Genomic DNA, 16,612 nt, shown 5'->3' on the forward strand with positions numbered 1-16,612 from the left:
ATAAGCTATTTCTTGATAAAACTGTTGGTGTTTGGCCTAACATTTTACAAAAACACGACTTCTCAACAAGACTTTTTACATAAGCGGATGAAAAATGAAATTTTTTGTTGAAAATTATATCAAGATAGGTCTCGATTTGTAGAGAATGAAAAAATATGAATTAATAAGTATTACAGTATTTTTTTTTTTTTGACACGTTTACAACATACAATTTGTCATTTATACATTAAAAATCTTTAAAATAAAAATAAAAGCTAGAAGCACCAATACTTTTGGCTTTCAAAATTGACTTTTGGGCTTAAAAGAAGTTATTTTAACTTCTTCAAAAATGATTGTTTGACCTAGCTTGTGCTTATTCAGTGGAAAAACACTTCTAAAAGTTGGGCTAAACATCACCTTAATTGTATTAGTTAATGTCTAATTTAGTTCTTAATTTCTAAATTAATGCCAAATTTGGAAGGTATTTAATGCTTAAATACAACCCTAAGGACTGTATTTATCATTACCATAAAAAAAAACTACTCCCTGTATTATCTTCCACATTTCCTAATACGAAAAATTTACAAAGATCTTCCACTTTTCTTATTTATCTATCATTTGTGGTTAATATAACATGTAACACCATATTCTCTCTCATTCTTTCATTTTCTTTCACATAATACCACTACATTAAATATTGATCCAAAATCAATGTGAAAGATCATATAGAATAGGAGGGAGTACTTTTTTGAGGATTAATGGTTTATGAACTTTGACCCCAAAAAGTAAATGGGAAAAACTTAGTGAAATAGAAGGAGTACTATTTCATACAAAATCTAACAGCGACGATTATAAAAATCTTTTTTGTTAAGAATTAAATAATCTACGATGATTATAAAAATGTTTTTTTTACATGCTACAACCGTTAGGGAAAATTTTTATCACACCAAAAATGAAAAACTACTACCAAAGTTGGTTGGTGTGAGTGGTAAAGGCTCTTATCTTTTAAACAAGTGGTCATGAGTTCGATTTCTCACTCTAGCGAATGAAAAAAACAAACTTTGGAGGGGTCTACCTATTTAATGGCTTTTTGTACCCCAATGGAGATTGCCCCATAGGACTGACCCGATAGAAGAAAAGCCCAAACCCCAAACAAAAGTCATTGATATATTAAGTTCTCAAATTTATTTTGATAATTTTATAACTTATAATGACAACTAACATATTCAAATATATACCGATTATCAATTAAAATATCATGTTATTAAAATATATTATTTTAAATTTTTATTACATAATTTGGTTAGGTCTAATGTTATTGGGCTAGTCTTAACCAAAAATAGGTGGCGTTTATAATTGAAGGGAAGAGAATTCGAGCACGGGACCTATTGTTCACAATACATCTGTTTAGCTATTAGACTAAAACATCTTCGGCATTCTTATTTCTTACCCAACAACTTGTGATAGATTATTGATTATAGTAAAATAAATAATTCATGGATTATACAACCAGTTGTATATGTTGTACGGTATAGAATATGAGCTTTGTGATAAAGTATCCGAGTTTTATGTTAAATAATATGAGCTTTATAAGAAAGTATTGAGCTCATCCATTTACACATTAAAAACATGAACTTTGAATTAGCTCAGGAAAAATACATATAAGCTCGAATTCTTATACCTTGGTTGTACAATACTTATGGTACAACTGGATGTATAATTGGTAATTGGGAAATGCAAGAGTTATAATTGCTAATCACATCTATGTATGGCTGGTTAGTGGTCGGAGTTATACAACTGGATGTATAAGGAGTATTAATTATTTATTAGTAATAAAAATGGTCGGAGTTATTGATAAAATGAATAAACTCATTATGAAAAGCATATATACCAAATGAAAGAACACTTTGAACCACCATTAATAATACTCCCTCCTATTCTACATAACTGTCTCAGTTTTCATTTCCGTCTATTCACAATAATGTCTTATTGTCCATTTTTGGTAAACTTTTATACTTATTTTAATCACTTCAACCCACCCACCTGACCCACAACAATACTTATTTTTAATCACTTCATACTTATTTTAATCACTTCATCCACAATAATACCCCAGAATACCTTCCCCCTCTCCAATTACCTCACCCTAGGGATGTTAATGAGACGAGACAGCTCGCGAGCAACTCGAGCTCGGCTCGGTCAAAGCTTGGTTCGTGTGAGCTCAGCTCGAGAGCTCAACGAGTCAAGCCGAGCAAACCTTAGCTCAGCTCAAAAAGCTCGTGAGCGGCTCAAACTTGTGTAATTAGATGAGATATTACTCAAATTTTATATATATTTTGTCATGATTATATATTTGTATCACACATATAAAACTTTTGAGCCTTGTTATTGAACATATCGAAAGAGAAAAAACGACAATTCAACAATTATATATAGGCTCGAGCTCGCATTAAAGCACGCAAGCTTGATAACGAGCACAATTTTTTCAAGTTTGGGTAAGCTCGAGATCGGCTCGAACTCGAGTTTTACTTTATGAGCACAAGCCAAGCAAGGCCAAGCTTGACTCGGCTCGTTAACACCTCTACTGGCTTACCCCACCACAATACTTTATGTTATTTAACTCATTTTCTTAATTCTTGTGCCATTTCAACAATGGAACAGTTATCGAGAATAGGAGGGAGTAAAAAGAATTTCTAAAAACACACAAGTGTTTGTGTCGCATAAGCATGAGTGCATGACATGAATGCATGATGATTGCCTATATAAAGGAAACCTAAGAGACACAAAAGAGCATCTCAAACTCCAAAATAACAAAGCCTACAAAAATGAAACTAATCAAAATCCCAACCCAAGAACATTTTCCAAATTTTATTATTTCCAAACCACATTTTCTGATTTTTCTTATTCTTATAATGCACCATATTAATACAGCAAGTACAGCCTTGCTTAGTACTAATCAACCTGGCAACCAAACTGACCATATTGCATTGTTAGCCATTAAGAGCCAACTAGTAGACCGCCCTAACGGGGTGTTAACCTCATGGAATAACTCGGTTCACCATTGTAACTGGAACGGAGTTACTTGTGGTCAAGAAAATAATCGAGTAACAATTTTAGACCTTCACTCTGAAGGCCTAGCGGGAACCATATCTCCCTTCATAGGAAACCTTAGTTTCCTCAAAAGTATACTTCTTTACAATAATAATCTCCGTGGACAAATTCCTTCGGAGTTGGGTAATTTGGTTAACTTACAAAACCTATACCTTTTCCAAAACACCCTTTCAGGTGAAATTCCGGCTAACTTATCCGGTTGTGTCAACCTTAGAAACCTTTCTATAGCATTCAATAAGTTAGAGGGGAAACTCCCTGTCGAATTAAGGACATTGTCCAAGCTAGAAGTCTTTGGAATTGAGAACAACAATTGTACAGGGCCTCTGTTCGACATCATAGCAAACCTGACCTCCATACGCGCCATATCTACTGGTTACAATGCGTTTACAGGAACTATTCCAAACAGCATTGGTAGGTTTCAAAACCTATCTATACTTCGCCTTTACAATAATGAATTCTCGGGGACACTACCTAAGTCCTTGTTCCATCTCCCATCACTACAAGAAATTAATCTTCCTTCCAACCAATTTACAGGAGAACTTCCAGATGATATAGGTTTCACACTTCCGCGTTTGACCTGGTTGCTCCTCTCTGGAAACAAATTTTCAGGATCGATTCCAACCACCCTAGTAAACCTCACAGATATCGAGTCAATTGATCTAGGTGATAATAATTTCACTGGAAAAGTCCCTAAAGGTTTTGAAAAACTCCATAATCTAACTTATTTAACTCTTTCTTTCAATTACCTTACAGAAGACATAAAGTTCATAAGTACGTTAGTTAATTGCACCAAATTACAATTGATAGATTTAAGAGGGGGTGGTTTTACGGGAAAATTACCTGCATCGATAGGCAATCTGAGCATCGGTTTACAAAAGCTTGGACTGGGAAGGAATGACATAAGTGGAACAATTCCTGCAGGTATCATCAATCTCATTAATCTTACTATTTTGGACATGAGTTACTGCATGTTCACAGGAGCTCTTCCTCGCGATATTGGGAAGTTGCGAAACTTGGAACAAATCCTGTTCAATTCCAACAGACTGACAAGTAGAATTCCTGAATCTCTCGGAAGCATCCCACGTATGACTAATCTATACTTAGATGACAACATATTCGAAGGGAGCATACCTCCAAGTCTTGGGAATTGCCGGAGCCTTTTGGCATTGAATTTGTCGTATAACAAACTCAATGGAACCTTGAACTCGGAACTGTTAAACGGATTCGCTAAATTTGTTCAGTTAGATTTGTCTCACAATTATTTGGAAGGGTCCATACCTTCTGAGATCAGTCAACAAACAAGCCTAGGATACCTTAGAGTATCCAAAAATAAGTTTTCAGGTGTGATTCCTGATGGCTTTGGTCAATGTGTTACCCTCCAACAATTGTATATGGACGGTAACTCCTTCCATGGAGCCATTCCTTCATCCTTTGCTTCTTTGTCGAGCCTTGAAGAAATCGACTTGTCTGATAATGATTTTTCTGGTTCAATCCCAAATTTCTTCTCTAAATTTTCCTCATTACACTATCTAAACATATCATACAATGATTTTGAGGGAAGAGTTCCGACAAATACAGTATTTGCAAATAAAAGTGCAATATACCTTGCTGGTAACAAGAAGCTCTGTGGAGGAATTTCAGACCTGCATTTACCCAAATGCACGGAAAAGAAAATAAAGGAAACGAGCAACAGAAGGAAAAAGACCCAAATTATGAAAGTGATAATTCCAACTGTTTGCACAGTGTTTGGTGTGCTGGTCATGACAATAGGGTTATACCTGGCTTATATAAAAAGTAAAAAGAAACAAGTTTCATCCGGTTTGGAGATGGGAAAATCATTCCTGAAAGTGTCTTACGACATGCTACTCAAAGCGACAGATGGTTTCTCTTCGGATAAGCTACTGGGAGCAGGTACTTTTGGGTCTGTGTTTGAAGGAATAATGGACGGAAAGACAGTTGCTGTAAAAGTTCTGAACTTGCAGCAGCGTGGCGCATCTAAGAGTTTCATAGCAGAGTGTAAGGCTTTAAGGAATATTCGTCATAGAAATTTGGTCGGAATTATAACTGCTTGCTCTAGTACCGATTTTCAAAGAAATGATTTTAAAGCTCTAGTGTACGAGTTTATGCCCAACGGAAGCCTTGACAGATGGTTAAATGGTGCTGGAAATATGAACATTCTTCAAAGGGTTGATATTGCAATCGATATGGCTCATGCACTCAATTATCTCCACCACGACTGTGAAACTCCGATTGTTCATTGTGACCTAAAACCAAGCAACATATTGCTCGATCATGACATGATTGCCCACGTTGGTGATTTCGGACTAGCAAAGATCCTTACACAACCTCTACATCCTAATCAAAGTAGCACAATTGGAGTCAGGGGCACCGTTGGCTATGTTGCACCAGGTATGATTATCACAGTTCCATCCTAATCAAATGACAAAAACAATCTAACTTTTGCAAATCATGATAAAATTGATGCAATCGACAAAAACAATCTAACTTTTGCAAGTCATTGATTTTACATCATCTTAGAGTACGGCTTAGGAAGTGAACCATCCACAGACGGTGATGTATACAGTTACGGAATACTGTTACTTGAGCTCATGACAGGAAAGAGACCCACTGACAACATGTTTAAGGAAGGTTTCAATCTTCACATGTATGCGAAAGCAGCGTTACCTGACCAAGTGATGCAGATTGTAGACCCATCTCTCCAAGACAACGAAAACACTGAAGAAGTCGAACACAGAAGAGAAATCCAAGACAGTTATCATCAGAAAAGGGAATGCATTTTCGCCTTGGTTAGTGTCGGGGTGGCATGCTCTGACCATTCACCAGAAGATCGAATGAAGATCCCAGATGTTATAAGTAGGCTTCAAGCAGCCAAATACAACCTGCTCAATCCTACACGCACTCGTCATTGATCTGATATCGAGTCTGAATAACATCTATGAATATTGATTGATTGTGTGCTTATTTTATTGTGTTGTGTGAAAATAATGCTGTAATAGCAACAAATTTCATTGTTTTAGCATGAGAAATCATTAAATCAAGCAATCTATTTCAAAAAGACATTCATGTCTTCGAATTTTCTCATCACAAGTGTAAGTTCATTAATCTAAAGCACACTCCTTAGTCTCACTACTCTCAAATAACTTTTTTTTTTTGAATGACGAGAGACCCACAACAAGATGGTTTGGTCATGTGAGAAGGAGACCTATGGACGCACCAGTTAGGAGGCTGGAGACTTGGAGAACGGAAAAGGTCCCTAGAGGCAGAGGAAGACCGAGACAGACATGGTTGAGAGTGATAGAGCACGATATGAGAGTTCTGGGGCTTGAGGAGAGTATGGTGACGGAGAGGGCACAATGGAGGGAAAGGATACATGTGGATTTTTAGTATTTGATGTTTTTTGACAGATTTAGTGTTTTTTTATTTAATTTAAAGAAATTAATTTATTTATTTTTCTCTCCTTTATTACACTTTTTCACCAACCACTTTCTTATAGATTTTACCTGGTTCATTCCGGATCTTTAACTCTATATCGGTTTTTAAAAATCGTTTTAATCTTTTCTCTCGATTTAAATTTTAAGTTTTTATAAAAGAAAGACGGAATTCAATTTTAAAACCCCTAAGTTCACCTTGACTTTCCATTACATTTTCGTTCTTTCATCTTCCCTTTTTTATTCGCATTTTGAGGCGTGCGTTCACCCATGGACGGTTCGAAAAGATGATTCATGTCAGCCGACCCCAAATCATTTTGGGATTAAGGCTCTGATGTTGTTGTTGTTGTTGTTGTTGACGAGAGACCCACAACCGCTACCTTTGATGTGCAGGAAACCCCCTAAATGTCTACCAGGATAGAGCAAAAAATAAAATAAAATTCTTAGTGCAAACTCATCTGCCTTCCAAGAAGTTCGTCCTCCCAATAATTCCCGTACCTATCAAAAAACCATGGTTACACCACTGCTCGTTGGAGGGTGTTCTCGCTTTACATTTTGTTGATTGATTGTGCTTATTTTATGTAATTATAACGAGTCGCATGTGGTATAATTATCTACCATCCCGACAGATAATGTAACTATAGAAGACAATCTAGAAGGCGAGAGCATTGCAAAACCCATCTACGGACTGATTAATGATTATTTCTGTAAACCTTCTAATCAATATTATAAAAGCAATAATTATAATTCTGACATCAAATTAATAACTACACATGAGAAGGTTACTATTAATATATAAAATCACATGAAGAGTTTTGACTTACAAAGCTTGTCGTATGTGATGCTTCAATTATAATTCTGACATCAAATTAATAACAACACATGAGAAGGTTACTATTAATATATAAAATCACATGAAGAGTTTTGACTTACAAAGCTTGTCCTATGTGATGCTTCCTCTGTTCTATTTGGTCTCGTTCATTTTCCAAAATTCCCTGTCACGTATTTTGAAAAACGTATACAATTGAGATCACATAAGAGTATAAGACATGGCATGTCTGTCTATATAAACGAGCCTATTATACTCCAAAGAGCATCCAAACTCCAAAAGACAAAAGCATACAAAAATGAAACCAACCCAAGAGTATTCTTCAATTTTCATTATTTCGAAACCATATTATTTGATAATATTGCACATATTTATGATGCATCTTTTAACTGTAAGTATAGCCCTTCTTAATAAAGACTACCCAGGCAACCAGATTGACCACATTGCACTATTAGCCATTAAGAGCCAACTAGTAGATCGTCCTAATGGAGTATTAAGCTCATGGAATAACTCGGTTCACCATTGTTATTGGCAGGGTGTTACCTGTGGTCGCAAACATAACCGAGTCACAATTTTAGATCTTCATACTGAAGACTTGGCAGGTACCATTTCGCCTTTCATAGGGAACCTTAGTTTCCTCGAAAGCATAGCACTCTACAATAATAGTCTTCATGGCCGAATTCCTTCCGAGTTAGGGAAATTGTTAAACTTAAAAGAACTTGGGCTTGACTTCAACGCCCTTTCGGGTGAAATTCCAAGTAACTTATCCCATTGTGTTAACCTCAGAGAATTTTACTTACGCAATAATAATTTCGAGGGTAAACTCCCACTAGAATTAAGAGCATTGTCTAAGTTAGAAATATTTTCTGTTTATCAAAACTTTTTTACCGGCCCACTTTTCGACATAATATCAAACATGACCTCCTTGAACGATATAACTGCTGGTTACAACTCGTTTACAGGAACTATTCCTGACAGCATTGGTAGAATGCAAGATCTAACTCGCCTTGATCTATGGGAAAATAACCTCTCTGGCGCATTTCCTATGTCCATCTTAAACTTGTCATCGCTTGAAATTCTCGATCTTTATGGGAACCAATTTGAAAGAGAATTTCAAGCGCAAACAGTCGTCAATCTTCCCCGTTTGACATGGCTGTGCCTCAATGGCAACAAATTTTCAGGATCAATTCCAATCACCCTGTTAAACCTCACAAACATTGAGGTAATTGACCTAAGTGATAATAATTTCACAGGGAGGGTTCCTCGAGGTTTTGAAAAACTCCATGGTCTAAGTTTTTTAGGAGTAAACGAAAATCATCTTACAGATGACATCAACATTATAAGTTCATTAGTTAACTGCACCAACTTACAAGTCATAGATTTCAGATTGAATAATTTTACAGGAGAGTTACCTGAATCCATAGGCAATCTTTCCACCAATTTACAACGGCTCGCACTTAGACTTAATCCGATAAGTGGAAAAATTCCTGCAGGTATCACCAATCTCATTAATCTTACTTATTTAGATATGGCTCATTGCAATATCACAGGAGCTCTTCCTCGTGATTTTGGGAAACTCGAAAAGTTGGAACACATCTTTTTCGATTTCAACAGACTAACTGGTACGATTCCTAAATCTCTTGGAATTATACCACGTTTGATGGATCTTTATTTAAATAACAACCTATTGGAAGGGAGCATACCTTCGAGTCTTGCGAATTGCCCGAGCCTTTTGTACTTGAATTTGGCGTCTAACCGACTAAATGGAACCTTGGACAGTGAACTGTTAGAAGGATCTCCTAAATTTGTCAAGTTAGATTTGTCTTATAATCATTTGGAAGGCTCCATACCTTCGGAGATCAGTGAGCAAATAAGCCTAGTTTACTTTGCTGTATCCGAAAATCATTTTTCAGGCGTGATTCCGGATGGCCTTGGTCACTGTGTTGCCCTCCAACAACTGTATATGAATGGTAACTCCTTCCAGGGAGCCATTCCTTCATCCTTCGCTTCTTTGTCAATCCTCGAAGAAATAGACTTGTCCAACAACAATTTTTCAGGATCAATCCCGACTTTTTTCTCTAAATTTCCCTTATTACACTATCTTAACTTATCTTACAACGATTTTGAGGGAAAAGTTCCAACAAATGCAGTATATGCAAACAAAAGTGCACTCTTCCTTACAGGTAACAACAAGCTTTGTGGAGGAATTTCCGAGCTGCGCTTGCCCATATGCGCTGAAAATAAAATCATCAAAAAGAGCAATAGAAGGAAAAAGTCTCTTTCCCTTAAAGTGATAATACCAATTATGTGTGTCCTGCTTGGTGTTCTGATCTTGTTCGTAGGATTGTATCTGACTTGTATCAGAAGCAAAAGGAAACATGTTGCACCTGATTCAGAGATGGGTAAATCATTCCTGAAAGTGTCCTACGACATGCTACTCAAAGCGACAGACGGGTTTTCTCCAGATAAGCTACTGGGAGCAGGTACTTTTGGGTCTGTGTTTGAAGGAACTGTGGATGGGAAGACAGTTGCTGTAAAAGTTCTCAACTTGCAACACCACGGTGCATCTAAAAGTTTCATTGCAGAGTGCAATGCTTTAAGGAATATTCGACATAGAAATTTGGTCGGAATCATAACAGCTTGCTCCAGTACCGATTTTCAGAGAAATGATTTTAAAGCTCTAGTGTATGTATGAGTTCATGCCCAACGGGAGCCTTGACAGATGGTTAAATGGCGCAGGAAATATGAGCATTCTCCAAAGGGCTGACATAGCAATTGATATGGCTCATGCACTCAATTATCTCCACCACGACTGTGAAACTCCGATAGTGCACTGTGACCTAAAACCGAGCAACATATTGCTGGATCATGACATGATTGCTCATGTTGGAGACTTTGGACTAGCGAAGATTCTTACTCAACCTCAGCATGGAGTCAGAGGCACTGTTGGCTATGTTGCCCCAGGTATGATTATACCGGTTTCTCTTTCTCAATTTTCGGTAATTACTTTAACTTCATTATTGAATTTGCAACTAAGCCTTGTTATTGAATTTGCATCATCATAGAGTACGGCCTGGGTAGTGAAGCATCTACAGACGGTGATGTGTACAGTTACGGAATACTGCTACTTGAGCTCATGACGGGAAAGAGACCCACTGACAGCATGTTCAAGGAAGGTTTCAATATTCACATGTATGCAAAAGCAGCATTACCTGACCAAGTGATGCAGATTGTAGACCACTCTCTCCAAGACAATGAAATCACTGAAGAAGTCGAAAACAGAAGAGCAATCATCGACACTGATCATCAGAAGAGGGAATGCATTTTCACCTTGGTTAGTGTTGGAGTGGGCTGCTCCACTCATTCGCCAGAAGATCGAATGAAGATCCCAGATGTAATAAGCAAGCTTGTAGCTGCCAAAGACAACCTGCTCAATGCTACAAGCAGGCGTCATAGATCTACTATCTAGGCTGAATAACATATCCGAATATTGATTGTCCAAAACCAAATTTCAGTGACAGGAAACAATATTGTATTGGCAACGAATTTAACTATTTTGATATGAGAATTCAACTTCTCCAAAAAGGTTCGATTGACTTAACTTCATCTCCCCTTACATAATAGTTTAAAAGGGGGTCAGGTACTCCATATTTCATTGTCACTTGACAGAACAAGTTCAAGCAGCACTAATGCTGTCAAATAGACGGAAAAAGACTTGGTTAATTCGACACACACTCCTGCCTGAGACCTCAAATCCTTTTTAAAACTTCAAATCATAGTAATCAAATGTACTTTCTTTTGAAAGGAAATCAAACATCCAGTTTCTTTGCTCAGGACCTTTCATCTTTCTCCAGTCATTAGTTATTATCAGTTCAAGCATCAAGTGTCACATTGTTGGCAACCCCATCCAACAGAATCGCATCTATGGCTTGCTTAAAATTTGCTGATGAGAAGTATAGCCTCAGCACAATGGCCACAATCCTTATTGTCACAACTCAGATGCACATACTCCGACGCTTGAGCGTCATGATACACCTATCAGCCAACAAATAGAAGGTTTAAGTATCCATATAAAAAATTCGTATTATTACTAAACAAGCGATAGAATTAGATATTCATGTCAACTCATTCACTGCTTATTAGAAGGCCTTGCTCTAATTGAATTAGCAATCATTTGGCTGTTCACATGGGATCATTAAATTTCTATTATTGTAAATTTCTAATGAAAATTAAAGCAGCGATAGAAACTTGAAGTCAAAGTACTATTTCACATGAAGGTTTCTATTATTTTATAAAAGCAGATGTAAACTTTGTAGTATTTGACTTACAAAGGTTGTCGTATGTGACATCAGATAGATTATCATGGAACTAGAGAGAACATAAGCCGTGGCATGATTGTCTATATTAAGGAAGGCTACTAGACTCACAAAGAGCAATTAAACACACACGCGCGCGCGCACACACACACACACATACAAAAGGATGAAACTAATCCAACTTCCAACCCAAGATCACTGTTTAATGTTCAATAGTTCGAAACCATATTATTTGATATTGCTTATATTTATGATGCATCATATTACTGCAAATTTAACCTATCGTAATCCAGGCAACCAGATTGACCAAGTTGCACTGTTAGCCATTAAGAGCCAACTAGTAGACCATCCTAATGGAGATCTAAGCTCATGGAATAACTCCGTGCACCATTGTTATTGGGAGGGAGTTACCTGTGGTCGCAAACATAATCGAGTAACCATTTTATATCTTCGTTCTAAACGCTTGGCCGGAACCATTTCTCCTTTCATAGGAAACCTTAGTTTCCTCGAACACATAGTTCTCTCCAATAATAGTCTTCATGGCCGAATTCCTTCCGAGTTGGGTAATTTGGCCAACTTAGAAACACTTGGGCTTTCCAACAACGTCCTTTCGGGTGAAATTCATACCAACTTATCCCATTGTGTAAACCTCATAGTACTTTCCTTAAGCAACAATAAGTTAGAGGGAAAACTCCCCGTTGAATTGAGAGCATTGTCTAAGCTAGAATTGATTTCTATTTTTGATAACAACTTCACCGGGTCTTTTTTCAACATAATATCAAACTTTACCTCCTTGAGCATAATATCCATAGGTTCCAACGCATTTACTGGACCCATTCCTGACACCATTGGGAAGATGCAAAAACTAACATTCCTTGACCTATGGGAAAATCAATTCTCTGGTGCATTTCCTATGTCCATCCTCAACCTCTCATCCCTTGAGATTCTTGAACTTACAGGCAACCAAATTAGAGGAGAATTTCAAGCACAAACAGTGGTCAATCTTCCTCGTTTGAGCTTATTGAACCTGATCGGTAACAAATTTTCAGGATCAATTCCAGTCACCTTGTTAAACCTCACAAACATTGAGGTAATTGAACTAGGTGATAATAGTTTCACAGGGAGGATTCCTCAAGATTTCGGAAAACTCCATACTCTGAATTTTTTAGGCCTTAGCAAAAATCACCTCACAGGTGACATCAACTTTATTAGTTCACTAGTTAACTGCAGCAACTTAGATCTCAGGTGGAATAATTTTACAGGAGAGTTACCTGAATCAATAGGCAATCTTTCCACCAGTTTACAACGCCTTGCACTTGGACATAATCCAATAAGTGGAACAATTCCTGCAGGTATCACCAATCTCATTAATCTAATTCTTTTAGATATTAGTGACTGCAACATCACAGGAGCTCTTCCGCCTGATTTTGGCAAGCTCAAAAACTTGGAACTAATTCTTCTGTCTTCCAACTGGTTAACTGGTAGAATACCGGAATCTCTCGGAATTATACCACGTCTCACTGCTCTTTATTTAGATGACAACGTATTGGAGGGGACGATACCTCCAAGTCTTGGGAATTGCCAGAGCTTGTTAACCTTGAACTTGTCATATAACAAGCTCAATGGAACCTTGAACAGTGAATTGTTCAAAGGAGCTGCTAAATTTGTTCAGTTAGATTTGTCTCATAATCATTTGGAAGGGTCCATCCCTTTAGGGATCAGTGAGCAAATAAGTCTAGGATATTTTAGACTATCCGACAATAAGTTTTCAGGCGTGATTCCTTATGGCCTCGGTCATTGTGTTGCCCTCCAACAACTATATATGGATGGTAACTCCTTCCATGGAGACATTCCTTCATCCTTCGCTTCTTTGTCGAGCCTTGAAGAAATTGACTTGTCCGACAACAATTTTTCTGGCTCAATCCCAGCATTCTTCTCTAAATTTCCCTCATTACAATATCTAAACTTATCTTACAACAATTTTGAAGGACGAGTTCCAACAAATGCAGTATTTGCAAATGAAAGTGCAATCTTCCTTACTGGTAACAACAAGCTTTGTGGAGGAATTTCAGAGCTGCGCTTACCCAAATGCGCTGAAAATCAAGTCATCAAAAAGAGCAAGAGAAGGAAAAAGTCTCTTGCCATTAAAGTGATAATTTCAACTATATGTGTACTTCTTGGTGTTCTGACCATGGTAGTAGGATTGTATCTGACTTGTATCAGGGACAAAAAGAAACATGTTTCACCCGATTCGGAGATGGGGAAAACATTCCTAAAAGTGTCTTACGACATGCTACTAAAAGCAACAGATAGTTTTTCTTCAGATAAGCTACTGGGAGCAGGTACTTTTGGGTCTGTGTTTGAAGGAATAGTGGATGGGAAGACAGTTGCTATAAAAGTTCTGAACTTGCAACACCGTGGTGCATCTAAGAGTTTCATAGCAGAGTGCAATGCTTTAAGGAATATTCGTCATAGAAATTTGGTCGGAATTATAACGGTTTGCTCCAGTGCCGACTTTCAGAGAAATGATTTTAAAGCTCTAGTGTATGAGTTCATGCCCAACGGAAGCCTTGACAGATGGTTAAATGGCACTAGAAATATGAACCTTCTCCAAAGGGTTGATATAGCAATTGATATGGCTCATGCACTCAATTACCTCCACCACGAGTGTGAGACTCCCATTGTGCATTGTGACCTAAAACCAAGCAACATATTGCTTGACCAAGACATGATTGCCCATGTTGGAGACTTCGGACTAGCAAAGATTCTTACACAACCTCAGCATCCTAATCGAAGTAGCACAATTGGAGTCAGGGGCACAGTTGGCTATGTTGCCCCAGGTATGATTATATTGGTTTTCTTTTTCTCAATGTTCAGTATTTCATTTCTTTCTAAGGATATGCATCCAGATGAGTTTAAACTTTACATGAACACCTAAACTTTATTTAAGACAAAAAAATAAAACAAATTTTGGCGTTATTAAATTAGCCTATGACTTCGACACTTCACTTCGACTGTATGTTACATGCCCGGCACTTTGACATTTTGGCTAATCGTGTGTTTTCTCGCTAATTTAAATGGGGCCGCATAAAAGCGCCAAAGGTGAATGCGAAGGGGTCTTTTGCCAAAATGACCATGATAGCTAAAGTATTTACCAAAGTAACATGAATTCTTTAAAAAGGGGGAAAAACATAAATCGTTAATCTTCCTTTGACCTTAAGCAAAGTTGATAATCGTGTCTAGAGGAAATACGAAGAAAAACACATAATATGCTGCAAATTCAAGAAACTTGAATTAGTGATTCACGCATAAGCTTAGGTCTTGTTTCAGAGATTGTGGGAGTAAATTTTGCTGTCGTAAATTTCAGAATGTCTGTAGCAATCAGGGATTTAATTTGAATTATGAATTCACATTGTATGATGGAAGAATACATAATTGGTATACCGAACAAGACCTCATAATAGAGGCTGCTAATCCCAAATTTGCAGGATTAGCAAGGGGTGAAGAGGTATTAATGGAGGGGAGAATGAAAGTGAGAAGGAGATGGATCACATTGGAGAAGATGATAGAAAACATTTGCAATACTTCAATTATAATCAAGTGTTTCAAACCATTAAACAAACATTCAAAGACTAGTGATATGGTTTTGTGCCATGAAATCAACAAAAAATCATTGCCATAACTAAACAGATGGATGAAGAAGGAGATATGAGACGGGGGAAATTGCAAAAGAATAATGTTTTTCATAACTTATATGAGTATTTGATATTGGTTAATTCAGAATCAAGTGTTTCAAACCATTAAACAAACATTCAAAGAATAATGTTTTTCATAACTTATATAACACCCTTGTGGTGGGACCCTTCCCCGGACCCTCGCATAGCGGGGACGCCATCGTGCACCGGGCTGCCCTTTTTTTTTATATGAGTATTTGATATTGGTTAATTCAGAAAATAATTTTGTAAAATGGCTATTTTGAAAAATAATTTTACTATTATATCGTCATTTTGGCAAAAGAAATGGTTAGATGTACACAGCCTTATCATATTCTGAAAACGGAGAAATTTTTTGGCTGATGACTAGGTAAAAATTGTGTTAAATACTGTTTAGACCAACTCCCACCTCATAAAGTAACGAATATAAGAAGCATAGATATTCAAATTTAGTTGAGAAGACAGAAAACATAGTAGGCAGTTAGAGAGAATTGCACACCATGACAGTACTTGTATTCCCCATGCGACTAAGCCTTGTTATTAAATTTGCATCATCATAGAGTACGGCCTGGGCAGTGAAGCATCTACCGACGGTGATTTGTACAGCTATGGAATACTTCTGCTTGAGCTTGTGACGGGAAAGAGACCCACTGACAACATGTTCAAGGTTGGTTACAATATTCACACGTATGCAAAAGCAGCATTACCTGACCAAGTGATGCAGATTGTAGACCCATCTCTCCGAGACAGCCAAATCACTGAGGAAGTCGAAAACAGAAGAGCAATTCAAGACAGTGATTGCCAGAAAAGGGAATGCATTTTTACCTTGGTTAGTGTTGGAGTGGCCTGCTCCACTCATTCGCCAGAACATCGGATGAAGATCCCAGATGCAATAAGCAGGCTTGTAGCTGCCAAAGACAACCTGCTCAATGCTACACGCATGCGTCAGTAATTTGATATGAAGCCTGAATAACTTATCAGAATATTAATGGTCCAGGTTGGAACGAATTTCACAGGCAAAATAATATTGCGCAGCAGCAAATGTGTAAGAATATCGTTTTTTTTTATTTACGCGAATTTGCTTCCAAGGTCGAGCAGTCTCAATTACTTTGACTACTAATCAAGATCATGACTCATAATTATACTACAGCCAATTACTGCACTATGATACACGACTTATTATTGGCCATAGACTGTCCACATAAAAGATATATG

At 37.3% G+C, this 16,612-nt stretch overlaps 3 protein-coding genes across 3 annotated transcripts; all 3 read left to right on the forward strand.

The window, feature by feature from the left end:
- Nucleotides 1-2,872: 2,872 nt before the first annotated feature.
- Nucleotides 2,873-6,754, forward strand: LOC141618670 (uncharacterized). Its single transcript, XM_074435754.1, has 2 exons — nucleotides 2,873-5,499; nucleotides 5,629-6,754. The coding sequence occupies exons 1-2, from the start codon at nucleotides 2,892-2,894 to the stop codon at nucleotides 6,018-6,020; spliced, it is 3,000 nt and encodes a 999-aa protein (XP_074291855.1). The 5' UTR covers nucleotides 2,873-2,891; the 3' UTR covers nucleotides 6,021-6,754.
- A 3,358-nt stretch (nucleotides 6,755-10,112) lies between these two features.
- LOC141620867 (putative LRR receptor-like serine/threonine-protein kinase At3g47570) lies at nucleotides 10,113-10,837 on the forward strand. Its single transcript, XM_074437625.1, has 2 exons — nucleotides 10,113-10,332; nucleotides 10,434-10,837. The coding sequence occupies exons 1-2, from the start codon at nucleotides 10,113-10,115 to the stop codon at nucleotides 10,835-10,837; spliced, it is 624 nt and encodes a 207-aa protein (XP_074293726.1).
- A 1,619-nt stretch (nucleotides 10,838-12,456) lies between these two features.
- On the forward strand, nucleotides 12,457-16,349 carry LOC141620868 (uncharacterized). Its single transcript, XM_074437626.1, has 2 exons — nucleotides 12,457-14,524; nucleotides 15,958-16,349. The coding sequence occupies exons 1-2, from the start codon at nucleotides 12,541-12,543 to the stop codon at nucleotides 16,347-16,349; spliced, it is 2,376 nt and encodes a 791-aa protein (XP_074293727.1). The 5' UTR covers nucleotides 12,457-12,540.
- The last annotated feature ends 263 nt before the right edge of the window (nucleotides 16,350-16,612 follow it).

This window comes from Silene latifolia, chromosome X (genome assembly GCF_048544455.1).
Source record: "Silene latifolia isolate original U9 population chromosome X, ASM4854445v1, whole genome shotgun sequence".
Classification (NCBI taxonomy): domain Eukaryota; kingdom Viridiplantae; phylum Streptophyta; class Magnoliopsida; order Caryophyllales; family Caryophyllaceae; genus Silene; species Silene latifolia.

What these genes read in the sequence shown, in the direction of transcription:
- LOC141618670 (XM_074435754.1), top strand. Translation starts at nt 2,892, where the DNA reads ATGCACCATATTAATACAGCAAGTACAGCCTTGCTTAGTACTAATCAA. An exon ending in CGTTGGCTATGTTGCACCAG is followed by an intron (nt 5,500 to 5,628) that starts GTATGATTATCA and finishes ACATCATCTTAG; the next exon opens with AGTACGGCTTAGGAAGTGAA.
- LOC141620867 (XM_074437625.1), top strand. Translation starts at nt 10,113, where the DNA reads ATGAGCATTCTCCAAAGGGCTGACATAGCAATTGATATGGCTCATGCA. An exon ending in TGTTGGCTATGTTGCCCCAG is followed by an intron (nt 10,333 to 10,433) that starts GTATGATTATAC and finishes GCATCATCATAG; the next exon opens with AGTACGGCCTGGGTAGTGAA.
- LOC141620868 (XM_074437626.1), top strand. Translation starts at nt 12,541, where the DNA reads ATGCAAAAACTAACATTCCTTGACCTATGGGAAAATCAATTCTCTGGT. An exon ending in AGTTGGCTATGTTGCCCCAG is followed by an intron (nt 14,525 to 15,957) that starts GTATGATTATAT and finishes GCATCATCATAG; the next exon opens with AGTACGGCCTGGGCAGTGAA.